Source organism: Mustela lutreola, chromosome 8 (assembly GCF_030435805.1).
Source record: "Mustela lutreola isolate mMusLut2 chromosome 8, mMusLut2.pri, whole genome shotgun sequence".
Classification (NCBI taxonomy): Eukaryota; Metazoa; Chordata; class Mammalia; order Carnivora; family Mustelidae; genus Mustela; species Mustela lutreola.
Genome location: NC_081297.1, coordinates 61,855,931 through 61,879,899, shown reverse-complemented (window position 1 = coordinate 61,879,899; position 23,969 = coordinate 61,855,931). Strand labels below are relative to the sequence as shown.

Genomic DNA, 23,969 nt, shown 5'->3' with positions numbered 1-23,969 from the left:
CACTGTAATATGGGAAGTTTATACTAATTCTCTTGAGATTTTCAATTTTCTCTTTGTCCTGAGCTCAACGGAGCACATGAAAGACTGGTGCTTTAGGAGGATGGAGAAAGGAAATGGTAGGTTCCTATTCTCTCACGCAGGGAAGAGAGGTAAAAGAACACCAAGAGAAAGAAGGGAAGAATGAGGAAGAAAGGAATCAGCAATAACTAAAAAGAAAGTCTTTTTTTTTTTCCTCCCATCATTTTCTTATGAGGGACAGCAGCACAACTCAGGCAAGGTGGCTGTGGCTTCACCATCTCCAGGGACTGGCATTGGAAGGGGTTACAGGAGGGACGGCAAGCTTAGTTTCCAATAAGAAAACTCAAATGAAGGCTTTTGCTGTTGGCCAAGCTTTAAGGTGGCATATGGACATTAAATGTTAGGACATGTGGTGGTAACTGACGAAGCAGGTGGTGACATCAGAAAAAGGGGCTGGACAAAGATGTCATTCTAGAAACCCATCTCAGGTTGTTGTCACCTGTCCAGCGCAGATACTACAAAAACTAAGGCCTATTCAGTTGTCAAAGAAACTTATTAAAACTGAGGCTTCCCTGGGAAAAGAATAGGGCATATAAATGGCACCACTCCTTTCATTGCTCTGCGATAGAAAGGGACTAAACTGATAAGGAAAATGTGTTTTATTATGTCTGTTTACTGAGCCATCTTAGTACCGTGACATCACGTTTTACTCATATATTGTTATTACCCAATTTTGGCCACAAAACTTAATCAGGTAAGTTTTTTGGTTTTTGTTTTTGTCTTTGTTTTGCTTTGTTTATTTTTTGTAAGACTTAACTCATAGGAAAGCGACTAGGGGAGCCTCCTTTGGTGCAAAAAGTGGTTTGAGTCAGGTTCTGTCACACTTCAGAGGGTTCTGCAGATACGTCATTCACATATAGAAAAAAAACAAAGACCAAAAACTGAGACCTCCTCTGTGCCAGCTCTGCCTTCTCCTGCCAGTCTGATGTAAATACAACAGAAGAGTGGGTAAAGCCTGGTGTGTCTTGCTACTGTCAAACTGTTAACAAGAACCGAAGCGCAAGAAGATGCCCCGAAGACTGAAACCCGCTCTTCTATAATTTTTTTACTCCTCGCAAAACAGACGTGCCATAAAGTAATGGTGACACAGTGGGTTCCCCCGTCCAAGGGCCCAACTGACCTGTGGCTGGGCAGGGGACGGGGCATCCGGGTGCTGGATGAGGATCTGGCTCTGCTCAGGGCGGGCTGTCACCATGGTGCTGGCAGTACCTACCACCATTCCACACCCACCATTGATTGAGGAGACCTGGTGGGTCAGGGTGGCTTTTAGTCTCTGTAGGGAACAACAATAAAAAACAGCTTGCCAGGGGTGAGATTCTATCAAGGGTGAGAAAAGTGGGCTTAGATTTTAATACTGACCTTACAGATCACTAAAATTTCCATGCCAATTTGCCCTTAACAGAGGAATTAAAAGAAAATGACAGGGAAAATGTGCACCTGGATCCCTACCATGCCTACCCTGTTCCTTGGCTACCATCCTGGGCACAGTTGGAGGGTGGGGGCTGTTGAAGTAATAGAGTCCAGATGAAAGCTCTCTTCTGGAACCCAGCCAGGTGCTGGTTACGTAGCTATTCACCTCTTGGCCAGCTCTCCTGCCCACTCGTCCACCCTCCATCTGTCACCCTGGAACTGAAACAGCAAGCATTCCACTCCAAACAATCTGTGCTGCTTCTTTTCACTGCCATGGTCTATGTACCAGGCTCTAAAGGTGGAAGAGAGGAGACAGTCATGAATCAGGGTCTTTTCTTCTCCAGACCCCACCACAGGGTATCTTTAGCTTTGCAAGCCCCAGGTTTCTCTGCCTGGCTCACCCGAAAAACCTAGCTGATAACACTTTTTTTAAAAGGGCCAACACTGCCCCAAGCTGGGATGTACTCACCATCTTGGCTTCTGATGGCATAGGGTGGCCAGAGGGAGAAATGGAACCACTGCTGTTAACTGGTGGGCCAGGGATACCAGGAATGTTGGGCACCATAGACACAGGTCTGGCCAGCTGGATCAAGAGGAGGAGGAAAAACCAGAAGGGAATATAATACTAGTTGGGGGCAACAGCTTTCCAAAATGAAGTGCTTTGGAGACTGGCCTGTTCTGTGCAGCCTGTCCATAGGGCATAGAGGGACAGCCTGGGAAACACCTTTCCCCATGGAGTACCACATGGTAGGGAATCTAATCCTTCAGTGCTGTGACAATTTCTATGGGAATGGCTGGGGCTGTATCTTGAGGATCAAGTGGTGGGTAATGTGGGAGGCGCTAAGTGCCAAGTGAAATCAACCAATCAGCAGGCTGGCAAGATCAATTCCTAGACCAGGAGCCAATTGTCCAGATGAGTCTTTGTCTAGTGTTCCACAGTGCTTGCTGGATTGGCAGAGGTTAGCAAAGAGTTGGCTGCCACGCTCAACTAATACAGACCAGAGCCCATGTCTCCCTGGGGCTCATGTGTGTTTATGAGCTTTCAGGTGGAAGCGAGGGATTAGTGTGTTGGTAGGGCTGGCTGCCCCAACTACAGAGCTCACCGATATAACAGAAGGCATCTGTACCGGAGGCCCTGGCAGCACAGGCATGGTCTGTCCATTAGCAAGATGCATGACGAGAGGGAGGGAGCCAGTGGGAGACCTGAGGAAACATGAAGTGAAATGCTCATCACACAGACCCTTTTGTCTATAGATCCTCCTCCTATAATTATAGCAATTGCCCATGCTTCTCTAGTTATGGAAGCTACAGGGCAACACTATAAAACCTTGACACCCTCCTGAAGAAGGAAAAACCAGTGAATGCTACTTACCTTTCAGACAGACAGAAATGGTAAGATCTTTACACCTTGCAAATTAAGCAAACACCACTGAACTCAAACTGGTGGGAAGCTAATCCTATTAAGATGTCAGAACAACAAAACATCCCTACCACTGGCATGTATAAATTCTGTCTTGCCTTAGCCAGGACATGGATGAAAGTTGTCATTTTGCAAAGCTGAATTACGTCATATGATAGCCAAACATGAGTAAGCTTCTCTTGCCATTTGCATGTACTGCTCTATCTTAGCCCCAAAAGATGTCACTTTGTATTTTTCCTAGTGGGTCCAGAGAACAATAAGCTTTAAGAGGCTAAATCCTGACAAAAACCTCTTAACCCATGGGTACCTGGGAACAGGAGCTCAAGTCATCTCATTAGGAAATATGTATGGACCACGCCAGGAATACAGACAGACAGACAAACAAAATTAGGGGCAGCAAAGACCAAGAGCCCCAGACTAATGGGAACACCAGACTCAAAAAAGATGACTTAATGGGTTTCAGCCTGTCATTCAGTAATGCCCTCCAAAACTTATACAGATTGAGGCCAAGAACTAAATTTACTTTCCTGTGTGGCTTCCACCACTATGAATAACTTCCTAAAGTTTTAAAGATTCTTCTTTCAGATCAAAGAAGTATTAAACCTCTAAATTAAGGCAGTATTATTCCCAAATAAATACCTGCTTGCTTACTAATAACGTGAAGGAGATTTCTGGTTATGGGGGGATATTTTATTTTGAGAGACAATCTCACTGACTCGTTTTGAGTGTTGAAAAACAGTTCCCGTTTTGTTTTTTTTTTTACCAAGTACAAAAGGGTTCAGGCTTCACTGTTTCTCCCTGCTTTACTTACCCCAGTTGCCTGTTGGATGGTGGAGCCTGTGTGATGACGGAAGTTGGGGAGGGAAGGGTTGGGTGAAGTGGATCATAGCCCAAGTGGAGAGGCAAGGAGCCAGGACGCACGATGGTAGGTGTTGGGGTAGAGATCACGACAGGCTTTGGGGCCACCTCCTGAGGAGAAGAGACCAACAGAACACAGAATGCTATAAGGGGCTGCTTATAGGAAAATATGTAGCTGGTTAAATGTAGTACAAATTTACTGGAAAGAGCACCACAGTGACTCATGTAAATCATGCCATCACTCTACCATGATCATGGATCCATACTTCACTCGCCCACTCAACAGGAATGCTGAGTTAAGGCTCTCTGGCTATATCCCTTTCAGGGATGAATGCTATATAAATGAGATTAAGAGTTGAAAATCACTTGAAATCTTTATAGAAGCACTGTAGTGCTATGTAAGTTCCAAGGACTGTAATAATTTTTCACTCTTGTTCCAAATCAGATGCCTGAGTGTCCTCCAATCTCTAATGAGAAAAGACAGGGTGTAACACTGTGATAAGGCAACCCAATATCTCCTACAGACATATGCCCCCTACCTTTTTAAGTAGCCTCCATGCCCAGTGCGGGGCTTGAACTCACGACCCTGGGATCAAGAATTGCATGCTCTACTGAGCCAGCCAGGTGCCCCCGCACCTGCCCCCCGCACATAGCCTTTAAAAAAAACTATGGAGGAAAAGACTATGGAAGTTTGAATTTAATAGTCATGTTGTAATAAAACAAACCACTTCCCACCGTTAATTTGTTTGGGACCTTAGTTGCTAGTGGCCACACTGGCCTTCACACAGCTCCAGACAATCTTTAGGACCTGGTTGCTAATGAAAAGGGGAGGGGGGAGGGACAGTTGCAATGTTTAGGGAGGAGGTAGGTTGGGGAAGTTATCAAACCAAATTTGGAGGGAGGTAAAAGGAGGTACAGATGTTCTAACCACAGTGGACATTAAAATTAATAACCCCTGGTAGAGAGTAGGGACTGGAAAAAGGCATGAGTGGGCTTCTGAGGTTCTGATAATATCTGGGTGCTGGTTACTCAGGCTGTAAACTTCATGAAAATTCAGTGAGCTATATACTCACAATTCATGCGTTTTTTGTGTATACTGTATTTCAATAAATTTATAAAAAACATTACCTCATAGAAAGTTTCCTTTAAAAAAATAATACTCAGAATTCTAATAGATTTTCTCTTTGAGTCACTAGAAGACTTCCTTCTAAGAAGATTTTTTTCCAAAATCATTTAATGTCCAGTTTTTAAAAAAAGATTATTTATTTACTTGACAGAGAGAGAGCACAAGTAGGCAGAGAGGCAGGCGGGGGGTGGGGGGAAGCAGGCTTTCTGCTGAGCAGAGCCCGATGTGGGCTCGATCCCCGGAACCTGGGATCATGACCCGAGCCAAAGGCAGAGGCTTAACCCACTGAGCCACCCAGGCGCCCCTAATGTCCAGTTTACGAATTACATAATTTTTCTTTCCCACTTAGTAACTTAAGTACAGGGGTGCCTGTGTGGTGCAGTTGGTTGGGTGGCCGACTCCTGATTTCAGTTCAGGTCAGATAACGATCTCAGGGTCATGAGATTGAGCCCCATGTCGGGCTCCACATTGGGCATGGAACCTGCCTGGGATTCTCTCTCTCCATCTGTCCTTCCCCACTCCGATCTCTCCCTCTCTCTTTTTTTTTTTTTAAAGATTTTATTTATTTATTTGACAGAGAGAGAGATCACAAATAGGCAGAGAGACAGACAGAGAGATGAGGAGAAGCAGGCTCCCTGCTGAGCAGAGAGCCCTATGCGGGACTCGATCCCAGGCCCCTGGGATCATGACCTGAGCCGAAGGTAGAGGCTTAACCCACTGAGCCACCCAGGCGCCCCTCTCTCTCCCTCTCTTAAAACAAAACAAAACAAAACAAAACAAGAAGCAACCCCCCTCCAAAAAACCCCAGAATAATAGAATTACAATATACATAAAGTATATTAATCTAAATGATTAACTAAAGTCATTTAGTTAGATGACTAACTACATCTAACTAAATGACTTCATATATGTCAAATCAAGACAGAACCCATTTCCAGCACCCCAGAAGGTATCCCTTCCAAATCCACATCTTCCCTCATGAAAGTTAAACATTTACTTTGAGTTCTATCATCAAACAGTTTTGCCTCTTCTTGAACCTGATGTAAATGAGTCATGTGTGTAATTTGTGTCTGAATTTTGTTGTTGTTCAATATAACATTTGTAGGATTTACCTACACTGCTGTGTATATCATTAGTTCATTCTTTTTTAATGCCATGTGGTATTATCCATTATATTTCATTTATTTATTTTTGAAGGGGGGGGCTGTGGGAGGCAAAGGGCAAAGAGTGATGGAGAGAGACAATCTTAAGCAGGCCCCAAGACCGGCATGGAGCCCGATGTGGGGCTTGACTTCATGACCCTGAGATCATGATGAGCTGAAACCAAGAGTCAGATGCTTAACTGACTGAGCCACTCAGGCACCCCTACTATTCCATTTTAGAAATATATCACAGCTTATTTATTCATTCTCTTATTGATGGACATTTGGAATACTTCGGTTTTTTTACTATAATGAACTGTTATGAGCATTCTTATACACTTTTTTTTTTTTTTTAAGATTTTTTATTTATTTATCAGAGAGAGAGCAAGCGAGCACAGGCAGACAGGCAGAGGCAGAGGGAGAAGCAGGCTCCCTGCCGAGCAAGGAGCCCGATGTGAGACTCGATCCCAGGACGCTGGGATCCGACCTGAGCCAAAGGCAGCTGCTTAACCGACTGAACCACCCAGGCGTCCCTCTTATACACTTTTTATATACTAATTTCACTTCCATATAGACTCAGAAGTGGAACTACTGGGTCAGAGAATAGGTGTAATTTATACAAATCTTCTAAATAATGAGCATTATTTAAATATAATCAATCCTGTGTCACATACTATTTATACAAGTAATGAATCAAAACTTAATCTACCTATCAATTAACACTTGGAATAATTCTTTTTTTTTTTAAGATTATTTTTTATTTTAGAGAGAGAGCACACCCATGTAAATGAGCAGGGGGAGGAACAAAGGGGGAAGGAGAGAGAATCTGAAGCAGACTCCCCACTGAGTGCAGAGCCAGACACGGGAGTTGATCCCACAACTCTGAGATCATGACCTGAACCAAAACCAAGAGTTGGATGCTCAACTGACAGAGCCACCCAGGCATCCCTGGGATAATCCTTGGTAGAGAATTTACCTTTTCTTTGAGTGGTGGGGAACAGGGACTAGAGGCAGGGCTATCAGGTGGGGATGAGTCTACCTCCACTGGCTCTTCTTCTTTGATTTTGATGTCTGGTGTGGAAGGCAAAGACATGTCAAGGGGCCCAGCAGCAGCCTGTTAAAGAGACAAATAAACAAAGTTCAACCCCAGTTGAACTGAATCAAAAATCTTTCCAGTTCAAAGATGAGGAAATATACTCTCTTTTCCTTTTTTTTTTTTTTTTTTTAAATTATTAAGTAGGCTCCACACCCAATGTAGGGATTGAACTCACAATCCTGAGATCAAAAGTTGCATGTTCTACTGACTGAAGCAGTCTAATGCCCTGAGGAAATATACTTCTAAGTTCAGCCTTTGGTCAAGGAACTGAACTGCAAGTCAAACAAATATGGAAACTAGGTTTTATGTACAACTCTGGCCATATCATTTCAATTTCTCAGAACTTCTGTTTTTCTTTTCTTTTCCTTTTTTTTTTTTTTTTTAAGATTTTATTTATTTATTTGACAGAGACACAACAAGAGAGGGAACACAAGCAGGGGGAGTGGTAGTCAGAGGGAGAAGCAGGCTTCCTACTTGAGCAGGGAGCCCGATGTGGGGCTCGATCCCAGCACCCTGGGATCATCATCTAAGCCAAAGGGAGATGCTTAATGACTGAGCCCCAGAACTTCGGTTTCTCTAACTGTAAAATAGAAATAATGCATGCTTCACCATGGGTGAATACTTAATGATTCTGAAAGGAAAAAAATACTTATAAATGTTTATAAAGACCCTGAAAGGAGAAAAAAAGAGATGCCATTTAAATCATAATTGTATCATTTTTCAGGAAAGTATAATGATTCCTGACTCCAGTGCTTGCCTATTTCCAAACAGCTCTGCTGGCCACTAGAGAACTGTGAGCACTTCTTCTGCCAACCAGAAGGACTAGTTTACACAAGTATCAAAAGCAAACAGAGACAGACTAGCTAATGAAGTACTGCAAACAAGACAGGAAAGATCTTTTCTAGGGAACTTCCCATGCTTGATGGTGACTTCACCCCAGCATCTGGTGCTAGAAGCTAGAAGTTAGGAAGCTAGGGTCTGGGGTAATGAGGAAAGGAAAGCCTGGTCATTTGATTAGTTAAAGACATTAGACCTTGGTCCCAGAAGCAGGACTGGAGGAAACCAGAAAGGAAAAGAGAGTACATTTCTGGCAGTGGTGAATCACTTCACAGAAACTGTGGAGCCGTAAATGGCTTTGCAGGGAACCATAAACCATCTGAAAGGATGGCCCTGACATTGCATGACAGAAGGGCAGGCACTGCAGTCCGGTTTCATGAAAAAGTAGATCCTTTGTTCTATTCTTCCCATATTTTAGGCTTCTTGGTCAAAGAGGAGCTTGTTTCTAACTCTTCCCTTCCTACCTTAATCCCTAGAAATCTTGGTAGTTGAGCACACCGAAGATAATCTGGTGTCTACCATGTTAGAGATGGTGGTAATGATTCTTTCTCTCCAATCTGATGGGGGTAAACAACAGCAAAGATGTTTTCATTTCTGCCCTCATTTTTTCTACATTGTGAAGATGTTGGGCCCAATTCAGCTAACTCTGGGATCCCTGAAGTCAGAGGGTGGTGGGAAAGAGAGGCCTCTAAGTAAATAGAACCACAGGTTTAAACTCCCTTAGAGGCATCTCCCAGAAAAGCTGTGGTTCAGTGAAATTTTAGACTCAGTCAACATTCCTAGACACAATCTTCTAATGAGTCTGTTGTTCTCATCACGGGGAGGTAAAGACCAACCCCCTGTATAGGCAGGAAGAAATATCAAGATACTCAATGAGTTAAAAAATGCCTGACCAACTATGAATGGGCTCCCAGAATGTCAACTGAGTTAAAATGGCAGTAGAAAAGACTTCCCACTTTTAAAGGGAGGTTAATTTTCTTGAATTTGCCTCTAACGAGTTTGATTTTAAATCACTCACATCCTGGTGGAAACAACTGGACTGATTTGTCTTGGGAGAAGGAGAAATGATGGTGGCTGGGGGATGAGGCAGGGAAGCTATAAAATAAAATTATACCACATAGGTTGAAGCCATTGAGAGATGAGAGACTGGAGTCTCTGGAGAAAAGTAACGACGAAAAGACTGTGGCTAGTCCAGCTGTTTGAAAGTGGAACGACAAATATAAGCCAGTGGATTTCCCTGCTTTCTTTCAGTCTGAGGGAGATAGCAGGAAAAGAAGCTCAAAGGAAGCTAAGGAACTTAGAGAAACCGTCCGTGATAAGGATACCTTATCTTGCATTCTTACAATTACAATTTATGCTGGATGAAAAAAAAATAATAATTCACAACTCTCTTGATTTACCTCTTAGAAAGAAAGAACTCAGAATAAGGGATTCCAACATTCTAATCCTCTCTATAATACCTAAAGTGGCCTACATACAAATGCACACACTTTGTGATAGTTTCTACCTGCTGGTCCTATTTCCACACCTGGGCCAGAGAGAGTAAGTTTAACCCCTCTTTTACATGAAAGCTCTTCACATATTTGAAGAACACTATTTTTTTTCACTTTAATACTTCTCTTTTCCAAGCAAAACTTCCTCAGTTTCTTTTTATGTTTCCAAAGTGACAATTTCTAATCCTTTCATGATCCTAGTTGATCTCCTTTGGAAGGCATTACGAACCCCTTCTTGAAGTTTAATGTCTGGAATATCATGAGAAAGCTACCTGAAAGTAAGAGCTACATATATTGAAACAAAGAAGTGTCAAAATGTAATAAATATTTGTTGATTGGCTGGCTGAATGCCAATAGTCCAGGTAAGAAGACTGATTAGCTCAGAAAAGAGTAAGAGATTTGATCCCCAAAAATATTATCTCACAGAATCTGAATAATTTATAATCTTTTAACATCCTTAACATTTTCAGAAGTGAAATTTAAAAAAAGAGAGAGAGATTACTGAATTAATGCTCCACTGAAAGGGCAAGAAGCCTAATTTTTACTAAAGACAGACTTGTACTGATCCATCATCTGGACCCCCTGAAGACATGAAGGCTGATTTGGATTACTGGGTATCATCTGGTTCTAAAGAATGAAGCCCATAATTATGTGCTTTAACCGACTAAGCAAATTATCCCAGGGCACAATGAAAATAGCCTCCATCTGAACACTGTCAGTTTGTCAGCAAAAGTCCCGCCTCTTGCCTTTTTTTCCTCCTCATCTGCAGCTTTCTTGAATTCATGTTCAAAGGAGCTAGCTAATTCATTGAAGAGCCCCACCTCCTCACAATTCTTCAGGAATCTAGTCGGAGTAGGAGTTTGATCTGCAGACATGAAAAAGAAAAAAAGGAAACTTTATTTTAGTTTTGACCTGAAATTAAAACTTGACAGTATACGGAGAACACATTTTTATTCTTCTATTCGGAAAGAGTCTCTGTGTTTGGGCAAATTTGCTTTTACGAAGCTGGAGCGGGTGAAGGCCAGCGCTAGGCCACCAGAGGGTGTCTGTGCTGTGCTGCTTCAAGGCCAGCAGAGGGAAGACAGAACAATGTTTTGTTGTGTGACTCTCCCTGTAACCCCCTTTCTTCCAGAGGCTGGTTTCACCTCCCTCACCCACCAAACAAAACAAAACAAAACCACCCACCCAGGTGGAATTTGTGAAACCTCCAGATCTGAAAATAAAGAACAGTTAAGTGACATTTTCTCTTTTAAACTTACTCCCTGCTAGGTCTGAAGTGAGCAGGTATAAGCAGATGGGCGTTAACATCTGATGAGGAGAAGAAACTGAGGATCAGATGGTTGAGTTTGCTTGCTAAAGCTACCAAATAAGAAATGGTGCCTTGTCTTTCAGTAGTCACTGAGGTAAGGGTCTGTTACCTTCTGAAGGCATTCCAGGCAAATCTTGGTGCTGAGGAACAAGACAGCAAGATCATGAGCTAGAAAAGGAAACTGCAAACAATAGAGCTCATTTCACAGAAACCTGGGCTCAGAGCAAATTCTGGAAACCAGGATATTTGGATTTAGCTTTGCCAGCCGAAATATCCTCTCAGGGGTGTCACAAATCTTTCCTCAACAGTGCCTTTGCCCCTGGGAAGAGGAAGGTGATTGGCAACCCGTGTAAACTTTACAAGCAACTTGAATTTTAGATTTGAGCTCCTCTCTCCCCATTCTGGTTTTCTAGTTTTTCTCTCTTAGTTCAGCTGAATCCTGTTCGCTGATCTAAACTTCTATTATGATGGTTTTCTTTGACATGCTAGTCCCCTCAGGGATTCATTACATATCCCAAACCGCTAAACTGAATGACAGAAACAGAACAATGTTTAAATGACATTTTAAGGAGTGAGACCTGGGAATAAAATCATTCCTTTTAGCATGATCGATTGGAAATAGTCCACTGGGATTTTCCATGGAAATAGCAAAAAAAAATTTTTTTTTAATTTAAACAAAACCTCTTCTGAATGAGAGTGTTTGGAAAAGTTACCACTACCTCCCAAAATAGTTTTAAAAGGTCCTCTGGCAGCTTTGGTTGGCCAGTGATGAAGCCACTTTCCCTCCATCCCCGGGTGAATGGAGGTAATATCATCCTTTACGCTCAAAAGTACTTGAGTAAGGACACACACAAAAAATCACAAGTCAAGTGAAACAGGACAGACCAGCTAAGGGCATGGCGATGGCAGAAGAGGGCCTTTTGCTTCTCTGACCTGAGACTCATACAAGCTGCTCCCATTCCTGAACAAACAACCAAACAGCCAGAAAATATGTAAGAAAACCTTTAGGGTGCTCTGATGATTCTAAAGGAATCAACAAGTGTTTACTGAATACCTTCTACATGTTTTGATGCTATATGCATATATACTTGTGAGTAAATTTGGGGGAGAAGATGGTTAAGAGTATAGGAGTTTTGCCAAATGTAAGACATGGCTCTTGCCCTAGGGAACAGAAAAATGTTTTCTAGTCAAGGAAATAAACCAATATACATCAACAGCATCATAGTATACACAAAACTAGGCACCATGTGCAGTAGGGAATAAGTTTGTTGTAGTAATTAAATAAAGACAAATTAATGACAGAAGAGTAAGGAGGTTTCAAGAAGTGGGACTTGAGCTGCACCTTCAAGAATGGTTTTCACCAGGAGAAAGAAGAGAAGATTTGGAGGGTAAGAGGAGTAAGGCAGGTAAAGGCACAGGGAGAGACAGGGTATGGGACCACATATAGGTGAGGAGAAAAAGGTACGTCTAGGGTAAAGATTATCAACTCAGGGGGTGCCGGGCTGGCTGTCAGTAGAGCCTGTGACTCTTGATCTAAGGTCATGAGCCCAAGCCCCAAGTTCGGTGTGGAGTCAACTTCAAATGCAAAAAAAAAAAAAAGAAGAAAAAGAAAAAGAAAAGTCAGGTATATAAGTTGTATACAAAGTGGGGTAGGTATCATCAGGCTAGATTACAGAAAGCCCAAGAGTCCAAGTATAGCCTTGAGAGTAAAAGAAAATAGGAAGACTAGGACAGATTTTTTAAAGATTCAATTAATTAATATACAGTGCATTATTAGTTTCAGAGGTAGAGTTCAGTGATTCATCAGTTGTATATACCACCCAGTGCTCATTACATCATTTGCCCTCCTTTTTTTTTTTTTTTTTTTTTTTTTTTTTTTTTTTAAAAGACTTTATTTATTTATTTGACAGAGAGAAATCACAAGTAGGCAGAGAGGCAGGCAGAGAAAGAGAGAGGAGGAAGCAGGCCCCCTGCCGAGCAGAGAGCCCGATGCGGGACTCGATCCCAGGACCCTGAGATCATGACCTGAGCCGAAGGCAGCGGCTTAACCACTGAGCCACCCAGGCGCCCTCATTTGCCCTCCTTAATGCCCATCACCCAGTTATCCAATCCCTATCCACCTCCCCTCCAGCAACCCTCAGTTTGTTTCCTTCAATTAAGAGTCTCTTATAGCTTGAGATTCTTCTTCCTTTTTTTTTTTTTTTCCACCTAAGAGCATTTTATTTAGAGGGAGAAGGTTTTTAGGGGTTTTATTGTGTGTTTTTTTTTTTTTTTAAGTGATAATTGTATCCCCAAGATGAGGTCTGAACTCAGGACCCTGAGATCAAGAGTCTCATGTTCCCCCAACTGAGCCAGAGAGCCAGGTACCCACATATTTTGAGCAAGCAGAAGAATTTAAGGAAGACTGGCTTTTCTTTCTTTCTTTTTAAAAAGATTTTATTTATTTATTTGGGAGACAGAGTGAGACAGAGAGCAGGAGCAGGGGGCTGGGGGTGGAGAGGGAGAAGCAGGCTGCCTGCTGAGCAGAGAGCCTGACGTGGGACTCAATCCTAGGATTCTGGGAGCATGACTGGAGCCAAAGGCAGATGCTTAACCAACTGAGCCACCCAGGTGTCCCAAGACTGGGTTTTCAAGAGAATGCAAGACGAGAACTAGAGACTGGTCAAGGGGACCAGCTTTGGAGAAACCCAAGCATAATGAGGGTAGTGGGAGGAACAGAACAGAGAGAATGTGAAGAAAGAATAAAACAACTCAAGATTTTTTTTTTTTAACAACTCAAAATTTTGAGACTACTGATATCACTGAATAACAAGGAGAAGGAGAAGGTCTAGGAGACAAGGAGAGAAGCTCAGAAATGGGGTGTGGCGGGGCATGAAGATCTGAAGGACAGAAAGACAGCCAAGTAGGTGTTCAATAAGGGATTGAAATACATGTCGGACACAAAGTCTCAATTTAGAGAAATGAGAATTATCCTCCTCAACAGGATAAGGAGTCATGTGCAATGGGATAAGCACTCCAGAACAGAATGCAAAGAGTAACAGGAAAACACTTTCTCTCCTTGGGACTATCCTGTATTGATTTCTCTCATCACTCTTATAGACTTGGCATAGAACTTCCCACCTTTGAAATAATCTTTCCAAACTGATAATCTTGTCTCAAATGTACCTCTTTCATAAACTTTCTCTGATTAATCCCACTTAACATTCATTCTCTTAGTATTTATACTATTTGAATTATCACTTGTACTTGACCGCAAACTCTAAAATTTTTTTCATTTATGTGTGCCTTGACTTAATAAATTTAAGTACGTGTTACCTACATATACATATATTTTAAAGATTTTATTTATTTATTTGAGAGAGAGAGAGACAGTGAGCGAGACCATGAGAGGGGAGAAGGTCAGAGGGAGCAGCAGACTCCCCATGGAGCTGAGAGCCCGATGAGGGACTCGATCCCGGGCCTCCAGGATCATGACCTGAGCTGAAGGCAGTTGCTTAACCAACTGAGCCACCCAGGTCCCCACCTACATATATTTTTATACCATATCCACTCTTCCTAAGATTTCCTCCAGGTTTTCTTAAGGATCATCAATGACAATGTCCCCAACTCATCATGTCATTTTCCAGGAATTATAATCTACAAATTCCTAGTAAAGTGGCTGGTGCATACAGTAGCTATTCATAAGTATTTGCTGAATTAATAAGGATTAGAAGATGTGTAAGGGCAAGTTCCTTTCTTCACATATAAAAGCACGGAGAATGAGGTTCTCTCTTTCCTTCACTATATCTTGGGTTGCATTTGGTTAGCAATATTTAGAAAAATCGTGTCTTATCTGAGTTATGTAATAACTATCAACTAAATCCCCTACTGGCTAATATTGCAGTAAGCCTGCTTAACTCAGGCTAAGTTAGAACCCCTCACAGTATTGAAAGAAAAGGCCCACTTTGTTTTGTATGTCTGTCTAGCTGAAAATGTCACAGTAGAACTGCCGCACGATTTGAGAGCAGTTTCTGAGAATGCTCCCTAGAGCATGGCATACGTAAGCAAGACACTATCTAAAACAACCAGCAAGAGATTCCAGGTCACCCAGATTGGCTTAGAAAAGTCCCATTGACTAAATGTCTTGTTTGAGCTTTGGAAATGTGCCCTCAGGGCTGTCTGGGTTCACAAGCTAAGCTGAATTTACGAACTGACTGCTTGGGGGAAACTGACACCCGGTGGAAGAGAAGCAGCCAGGCTAAGTCGGCTTTCTTGCTTTCTTTTGTTCACCCCTTCACTGTGGGTAGGGAGAAATGTCAAAGGCATCTTTTGTCTGTAAATCTTCCAAAGTCTTAATAAAAAGAAGGCAAGGAGGGAATAGGCTGAAAAAAGCCAAGACAAAACCTCAACACTCCTACCCTCAAAAACCGCAGAACCCAATCTTGTATTTAAAAACGGAATGGAGGGCACAATAGAAACTTGGGAGCATTTAGTGTTCCTTTTTCCTGATTAAATGCAGATCACATAAGGGCTCTTAATGGGAAAAGGGGAGTAGAGCTCCCAGTACATCTGGTCCCTGGTATTAATCTTAACTGTCTGGTGATATCAAGGCACGTGGCTTCAGGGGCAGCAAGTACCTGCAATGATGACTGAGTCAGTTCGGGCTGGGCCAAATTTCAATGTCATCTCATGCTTGTGTTTATGAACTGCCAGGTGGTCCTCGTTTGTAAATCTCTGAAACGAAACAGAAACAGAGATGTGAAAAAAAAAAAAAAAGAAAAGCGATTCAGTGCCCTTTTAAAATGTCCTACCAAACATCCTGCAATAAGGATGGTCCCTGGACAGAAGGGCTGAAAGGGGAATGGGAAGGAGAAAAAATTGGAAGTGACGGAAAAGGAGAGGAGAGGGATTAAAGGAGAAAATGGGGAAGGGGAAAATGAGGCACTAGAAAGCTATGCGGAGAGGAGAAGAGGAGGGCCGCAGCACCAACTGCTCTGCAGTATCAGGTCCAAATGAGAGAAGTGGACAGATTGCTGGTGAAGTGGGGTCCAGGCAGGAGGCTCCAAATGAAAAAAACATTTAGGCAAGGCTCGTGGCAAACAAGGGGGAAATAATTTTTAATAATAATAATAAAGAGGGAAGAAGGGAAAAGCTGGACACTCATTGGTCATCACAAAAATAGGAAATTCAGAATGAAGCTCTCCACAGTGGGGCTGAACTGGACTATTTATGAGGGGGATAACAGGGAGATAAATTATGCAGGATTAGGAGAACCATTTAACTTCCTGGCCCCCATAGTGCTGCAGCAGGCGCCTGCCCAGCTATTTGGCTCAGGGTTTTAATGAGCCAGGATGGAGCCGTAGAGGACAGAGGCCCAATGGCCAGCAGTAATGGCACACACCAGCCCCATCGGCCAAATGCTGTCTCCCCTCATCGGGCAGCCCGCCTGGGCTCCGGCAGCCATAAAGGGGCCAGTGCAATGCTGCTGGCTATAGAATAACAGAATAAAAATGCAAGCAAAAAAATTTTTTTTAGGGTAGGGAGGACCCTGTAGGCAGGATGAGGGAAGGGAAAAGGAGATGGTGTAGAGGCTTTATTTATTTAGGGGTTTGGGTGAAAGGAAAATGAAAAGGTGAGGCTAGGTCAGCCTCAGTTACGACATATAAGACAGGGTTACTGGACAGTAATTCATGTTCCCACCCCTTCTTTAAAGCTGGGGAGATGAAGAGAACAGATGAACAGCAGTAATTCAAAAGAATGATACCCTCAGAATTCCCTTTGAGGCTGGCTGGCCTGGTTCCTTCGTTAAAACATGCCTGCAACACAGGAACAGCTTGGATGCTGCAGCTTCCCTGAGCTCCCTCACCAGTGAGCCTCTGAAACATGTTTGTTTGTCTTTTTGTTTCTAAAAATAATGACTGGTTAGTCCCCTCCTTTTACTTTCCTCATGAGATACATACCCATTTCCCAGCAGACGCTATACCTTTAGCTCTTTTTTCCACAGTGCTTCTTTCTTTTCTTTTTTTCTTTTTTTTTAAAGGTTTTATTTATTTATTTATTTGACAAAGAGAGATCACAAGTAGACAGAGAGGCAGGCAGAGAGAGAGAGGGAAGCAGGCTCCCCGCTGAGCCGAGAGCCCGATGTGGGACTCGATCTCAGGACCCTGAGATCATGACCTGAGCCGAAGGCAGCGGCTTAACCCACTAAGCCACCCAGGCGCCCCTCCACAGTGCTTCTTGACTGCAAACCCAAATACACAGGAGCTAGCCCCACCCATCCCGGCTCCTATCCAGTCAAGAAAGTGACACTGAACTTCAGTTTAAGTTCCTTTATCTTACCTGGAAGTAGATACTTTCCCCAAATTTGCTCAGAGCCCTATCAGCACTAAAGCTAGCTTAAGGTGTAAAATCCTCCCAGGTTAGGACTCCAGGCCTGTAGGGAAAAGTTGAATTTTCAATTAAGAGGATGAAGAACCAAAAAGTAAAACTGTCAAAAAGACTGCCTTGGAGTGGTTTCTGATGGATCCAGGATAAAACTGATGAAGTATGAGGGAATTTATCCAAGAACTTTAGTTTTCTCTATTGTTGGTTAACCATAGGCATCAACGGTTTCCTTCACAGATTTCTCCCTAAGGAAAAATGGCTGGGGCTAAGGGTGAAAAAAGGAAAAGAACAGTCTTTTAACCAGGGGTATGATATCTGTGGGTTAAATAAGTCACTCTTGAGGTTCTGAGCTTGCCAGGTATTTGGTAAAAGGAAATGAGCAGAATCTAGTCTACAACAAAGAAAAACCAACATTTTAGGAGAAGAGCAGTGGATCAGGCAGAGGTATAGAATTTCAAAACACTGGTAATGTTCTAACAGTCTTTTCCAAAAAGATGTTTATAAGTACTTCAAGGAAGTTTCATATAGGTAGCTTGAAAAATTTTGCACAATGTTCTGGAATCTAGAAGAATGACCTTTAAGTAAAAGTCCTTTTCTACTATCAAAAATAAAGTCTGTGTAAAACTGAGCTGAGAGAAAAGACTTGAAACCTTCCTTCATCAGGTTTTACTCTGGTTAGGATCACTTAATATTTTAGTTCACATGGGGCGCCGGGGCGGCACAGTCAGTTAAGTGGCAGACTCTTGGTTTCGGCCGGCTCAGGGCGAGCTCTTTTCTGGGTCATGAGATAGAGCCTCATGCCAGACTCCATGATAAGTAGTGGAGTCTGCTTGAGTTTCTCCCTCCCTCTCTGCTCATGCTCTCTCTCTCAAATAAATAAACCTTAAAAATGATTTTTTAAAAAAGGCAACCCCCGCTTCTGCTACAATTTTGCTACACAGTCCCGATTGTCTTATCTAGCCTCTAGCTCTGGTTCCTCTCCGCTGCACACCCCAGCCCACACTCCCTTCCATGCTGCCCTGTTCTCTCCCTGAGTTATTTAATTTTTCCCAGTCAAAAGCTGGGATCTGAAAAGAACTGAAGGTGGCCAAAGGGATTTCCCACCCACTGGCATCTCAGAGGGCTTGATAACTGTGATCATGGATAGGAAAAAAATTACATCTTTATTCTCACAGAACTCTGAAATTTAACATTCCTAACTCGAATAGACATCACACATATCTTCTTATCACATATATCAAAATGTCCTTTATACTCATTGCTACTTTGAAACTATGGGAATCACAAGACCTACCACTAGAACTCTTGTTATCTAATGCATTAAATACCACACATATGACATTATCAATTTTTAAAAAGATTTTATCTATCTATTTATCTATCTGACAGACAGAGATCACAACTAGGCAGAGAGGCAGGCAGAGAGAGGGGGAAGCAGGTTCCCTGCTGAGCAGAGCCCGATGCAGGGCTCAATCCCAAGACCCTGAGATCATGACCCGAGCCGAAGGCAGAGGCTTTAAGCCACTGAGCCACCCAGGCACCCCGACATTATCAAATTTTTTAAAAAGGTTTGATTTATTTATTGGACAGAGAGTGTGCATGCACAAGTACGTGCACACACGAGCAAGGGGAGGGGTAGAGGGAGAGGGACAAGCAGACTCCACACCGAGTAGGGAGCTTAACATGGGACTCGATCTCAGGATCCCAAAATCATGACCTGAGCCGAAGTCAGGTACTTAAGGGACTGAGCCGCCTAGGCCCCCTACATTATCAAATATTAAAAATATTTTTGGGTGCAACCACTCTGGAAAACAGCATGGAGGGTCCTCAAAATGTTGAAAATAGAACTACCCTATGACCCAGCAATTGCACTACTGGGTATTTACCCTAAAGATACAAATGTAGTGATGCGAAGGGGCACGTGCACCCAAATGTTTATAGCAGCAATGTCCACAGCAGCCAAACTATGGAAAGAACCTAGATGTCCATCAACAGATGACTGGATCAAGAAGATGTGGTATATATACACAATGGAATACTATGCAGCCATCAAAAGAAATGAAATCTTGCCATTTGCGACAACATGGATGGAACTAGAGCGTATCATGCTTAGTGAAATAAGTCAAGCGGAGAAAGACAACTATCATATGATCTCCCGGATATGAGGAAGTGGTGATGCAACATGGGGGCTTAAGTGGGTAGGAGAAGAATAAATGAAACAAGATGGGATTGGGAGGGAGCCAAACCATAAGTGACTCTTAATCTCACAAAACAAACTGAAGGTTGCTGGGGGGAGGGGGGTTGGGAGAAGGGGGGTGGGGTTATGGACATTGGGGAGGGTATGTGCTTTGGTGAGTGCTGTGAAGTGTGTAAACCTGGCGATTCACAGACCTGTACCCCTGGAGATAAAAATATATGTTTATAAAAAATAAAAAATTAAAAAAATATATTTTTGGTAATTGTATTTCAAAATAATTGGTTTCTTTTGTAATTCTATGTATTTTACTTTACTAATTTAAAAAAATAATATTCTGAAAAATAAATAAAAATAAAAACAATATTCTGAAAAGGGGTTCATAGGCTTCATCAAACTACCAAGAGGGGGCGGTTGTGACACCATAAAAGTTAAGAATCCCTGACTAAATTAGGTGAGCTTCTGAGGAGGAGGCAAATGGGCAGAATTTTAAGAAGCAGAGCACTGGCCTGGTCTTGGCTTCAGTCATCTCTCCCTATAACTTCTTTCTCTCTCTCTTTTTTTTTAAGATTTTATTTATTTTGAAAGAAAGAGAGAAAGAAAGTGAGCAAGCAGAGGGAGGGGAAGATGGAGAGAGAATCTCAAGCTGATTCCGTGCACAGAGCTCAACTCAGGGCTCGATCCCATGACTACTAGATCATGACCTGAGTCAAAATCAGAAGTAAGAAGCTCAAATCCTCGGAACCACCCATGTGCCCCTCTCCTTATAATTTCTAATACAATTTTTATATGGCTAGAGTAGGAAGGGAAGAATAAAAGTATACTAAAACTTTTTATTAAAATGAATGTTGATCTATTATTTTTATTGTTCCTTACATTCTTTCTCATTTATTAAAATTTAACCTTTAAGGGGGAGCTTGACTGGCTCAGCTGGTGGAGTGTGTGATTGTTGATCTCTGGGTTATAGGTTCAGGTTCCATGTTGGGTGTAGAGATTACATGAAGAAAAAATAATAAAATCCTTAAAGTTGTTTTAAAAATTTGGGGCGCCTGGGTGGCTCAGTGGGTTGAGCCGCTGCCTTCGGCTCAGGTCATGATCTCAGAGTCCTGGGATCGAGTCCCACATCGGGCTCTCGGCTCAGCAGAGAGCCTGCTTCCCTCTCTCTCTCTCTGCCTGCCTCTCTATCTACTTGTGATTTCTCTCTGTCAAATAAATAAATAAAACCTTTAAAAAAAATAAAAAAAAAATAAAAAAATAAAAATTCAAAAAAATTAACCCTTAACAATTCTCTAGATCAGTCTTGAAATGTGTGCTGAGTAAACTATCCCTCTGAAAGCAATTTCTCAATTCAAATATCTAAAATCATTAAGTGATAAAAATTTTGACCTTATTAGATAAATTATTCTATTGAACTAAGTGGGTGGAGGGATTCTCAAAAGGATTTCCTCTTTGAATTATTGCCCATTTAAAAATCTAATTCTCCCATTTGTTAATACCCTTAATGGGTCTTCTCTTGTTCTTTCATCTTACCTATGACTAAGGTTTTGGCAAAGAGCCAGTCAGGAACACTCATTCTGCCTGTAGGGTAAATAATGATAATTTTCAAGGAATATGTAGATATTAGCCATCTCCAAGATAACAGAGAGCTGATTACCATTCAAAATGGAGACTGAAGAATATAAGTCATACTGAATCAAGAAGGCAGTTTATATGCCTTGGGAAAAGATCTGTATAGTAACTATGGTTTAGCATCTAATTTGCTTAAGTAAATGCATCAGGGCAGCTTCTTGGCATAAATGGGTGAGAAGTATTATGTGGTAATTATGTGCACCCTATAGACCAAGATGTTTGCAATCTGCTCTACCCAATATGATAGCTACTAGCCACACATGGCTACTAAGCACTTTAAATGGGGCTAGTCTAGGGGCACCTTGGTGGCTCAGTGGGTTGGGCCTCTGCCTTTGGCTCAGGTCATGATCTCAGGGTCCTGGGATTGCGCCCCGTGTTGGGCTCTCTGCTCAGTGGGGAGCCTGCATCCCTCTCTTTGCCTGTCTACCTGTGATCTCTGTCTATCAAATAAATAAATAAAATCTTTTAAAAATAAATAAATAAATGGAGCTAGTCTGAACTGAGATGCACTAAAAGTGAAAATGCACACTGGATTTCAAAGATGCAGTACAAAAATGATAAAAAAAAAAAAAGTAAAATATCTCATTAATTTCATGCTGATTACATGTTGAAATAATATTTTGAATATACTGGGTTAAATAAAATGTATTATTATTTTAATTTTTATTTATTTGAGAGAGAACGAGTAGAGAACAGCGGGCAGAGGGAGGAGGGAAGCAGGCTCCCCACTGAGGAGGGAGCCTGAGGGGCTCGATCCCAGGATCCTGGGATCATAATCTGAGCCAAAGGCAGATGCTTAATCGATTGAGTCACCCAGGCACCCCAATAAAATGCATTATTAAAATTAATTTTACTTGTTTACTTTTACTTTTTAATGTGGCTACTAGAAAATTTTAAATTACATATGTGGTTTGTATTGTATTTCTTTAGGACAGCTCTGATCTAGATAATATTCTCAAAGACCTGATAGGAATTTTAATCATGTGCCAATCTTGAATCTTCCCCCCAAACCCCATCTTCTCTAAATACAGTTTATACTATATGGCAGTGGTTCTCACCCAGGAACAACTCAGGGGGACATTTTAGCAATGTTTGGAGACATTACTGTTTATCACAACCTGGGCACTTTATTGGCCTCTACAGGGTAGAGGCACGGGTTGCTGATAAATATGCTGAAATGTACAGGACAGTGCCCTAAAACAAAGAATTATCAGACCCCAAATGTTAACTGTGTCTTTGCTGAGAAATTCTGCTACACAGTTATAGGGAAAGAGAAAAAGAAACAAGAGGGGGAAAAAAGGCTGTTTTTTAGTTTCCCTTGCCAAACTGCCAACACATGTTTTTGGATCTAAAACTTGGAAGGAAAAAAACACAGGCAGAAAACTCCCAACCTCATTTTATAAAATGGCTGATGTACTACAGATCTGCAAATACATTGGGAAGACGGAGATAGAAGGCACTATAATTGGAAGAAGAACAAATTAGGTGGGATTCTCATGCACTGCCTTGTTACAAAGAGATAATACACAAGAAGCAAATCAAAACAATTGGGCTAATTTTGACTTTTATTCCCCAGTGGAGATTTTCTTGGTTTAATAAGTGTTAGGAAACATTTAGTAAATGTTTCTTTTCTTTCTTTTAAGATTTTATTTATTTATCTGAGAGAGAATGAGTGAGGAAGAGCATGAGAGGAGAGAAGGTCAGAGAGAGAAGAAGACTCCCCAAGGAGCTGGAAGCTCAATGCAGGACTCGATCCTGGAAGTCCGGGATCATGACCTGAGCCAAAGGCAGTCGCTCAACCAACTGAGCCACCCAGGCACCCCTCGTAAATGTTTCTTAATGTCAGGGGCTTAAGGATCAATTTGAAAACTGGTATCAGTTGCAGAATGGGCAGGGAAAGTATAGTTTCTCATTAACAATTTTCCACAAGAGATCTTTGGAAAAAATCCTTTCTGTTTCTAGGCAGTTTCATTCTCACCTATCCTTCTATCCTTCTGTGATAGAAGCCAGAATCCCACCTTCTAGGAAACTGACTAAATGAATAAAGCTAAGTCAAGGGCCAAGAATGGCCTAAAAAACAAAGATGGTGGGAACTGTAAATCAGGAATACATCTCAGTAAATGAAGTCTTAAAAGTTGACATTTTTGTAAAGATTTTATTTATTTGACACAGAGAGAGAGAGAGAAAGAGAGATCACAAGCAGGCAGAGAGGCAGGCAGAGAAAGAGGAGGAAGCAGCCTCCCCACTGAGCAGAGAGCCCAGTGCGGGGCTCGATCCCAGAACCCTGAGATCATGACCTGAGCTGAAGGCAGAAGCTTAACCCACTGAGTCACCGAGGTACACCTTAAGTTTTTTAAAATTGATGTATAACATGCACCAAAAAATATATATATCTTAAGTGTACATCTCAATGGACTTTTTTTTAAAGATTTTATTTATTTATTTGACAGAGCGAGATCATAAGTAGGCAGAGAGGCAGGCAGAGAAATAAGAGGAGGAAGCAGGCTCCCTGCCAAACAGAGAGCCCGATGTGGGACTCGATCCCAGGACCCTGAGATCATGACCTGAGCCGAAAGCAGCGGCTTAACCCACTGAGCCACCCAGGCGCCCTCTCAATGGATTTTTTTTTTTTTTAAGATTTTTTATTTATTCATTTGACAGAGAGAGATGACAAGCAGGCAGAGAGGCAGGCAGAGAGAGGGGAAGAAGCAGGCTCCCTGCCGAGCAGAGAGCCCGATGCGGGGCTCGATCCCAGGACCCCGGGATCATGACCTGAGCCGAAGGCAGCGGCTTAACTCACTGAGCCACCCAGGCGCCCCTCAATGGATTTTTTAAAAAGATTTATTTATTTAAGAGAGAGCGAGCAAGTGCATGTGTGGGGGTAGGGGAGAGGGAGAAGAGAATCCTTACTCCCCGATAAACAATGGAGCCTGACACAGGGCTTGATCCCAGGGCTCAGAGATTATGACCTAAGCTGAAACCAAAAGCCAGCCACTCAACTGACTGAGCCCCAT

The 23,969-nt window shown here is 42.2% G+C and overlaps 1 protein-coding gene across 15 annotated transcripts in view; it reads right to left on the bottom strand.

Annotated features, from left to right (window-relative positions):
- The window catches only part of LOC131838687 (cyclic AMP-dependent transcription factor ATF-7), a 94,715-nt gene that overhangs the window by 16,848 nt on the left and 53,898 nt on the right, over window positions 1-23,969 (bottom strand). For 10 of the 15 annotated variants that reach the window (XM_059185154.1, XM_059185156.1, XM_059185161.1 and 7 more), the window contains 7 exons: window positions 15,386-15,482; window positions 10,207-10,325; window positions 7,011-7,148; window positions 3,720-3,877; window positions 2,592-2,691; window positions 1,958-2,071; window positions 1,199-1,351 (listed from right to left, as the gene is read on the bottom strand). In XM_059185154.1, the coding sequence (XP_059041137.1) occupies window positions 1,199-1,351; window positions 1,958-2,071; window positions 2,592-2,691; window positions 3,720-3,877; window positions 7,011-7,148; window positions 10,207-10,325; window positions 15,386-15,482 (879 nt within the window). Of the gene's footprint in view, window positions 1-1,198; window positions 1,352-1,957; window positions 2,072-2,591; window positions 2,692-3,719; window positions 3,878-7,010; window positions 7,149-10,206; window positions 10,326-15,385; window positions 15,483-17,087; window positions 17,109-23,969 lie in introns of those variants that run through there. The other 5 variants (XM_059185152.1, XM_059185160.1, XM_059185162.1 and 2 more) reach the window with 4 other exon arrangements.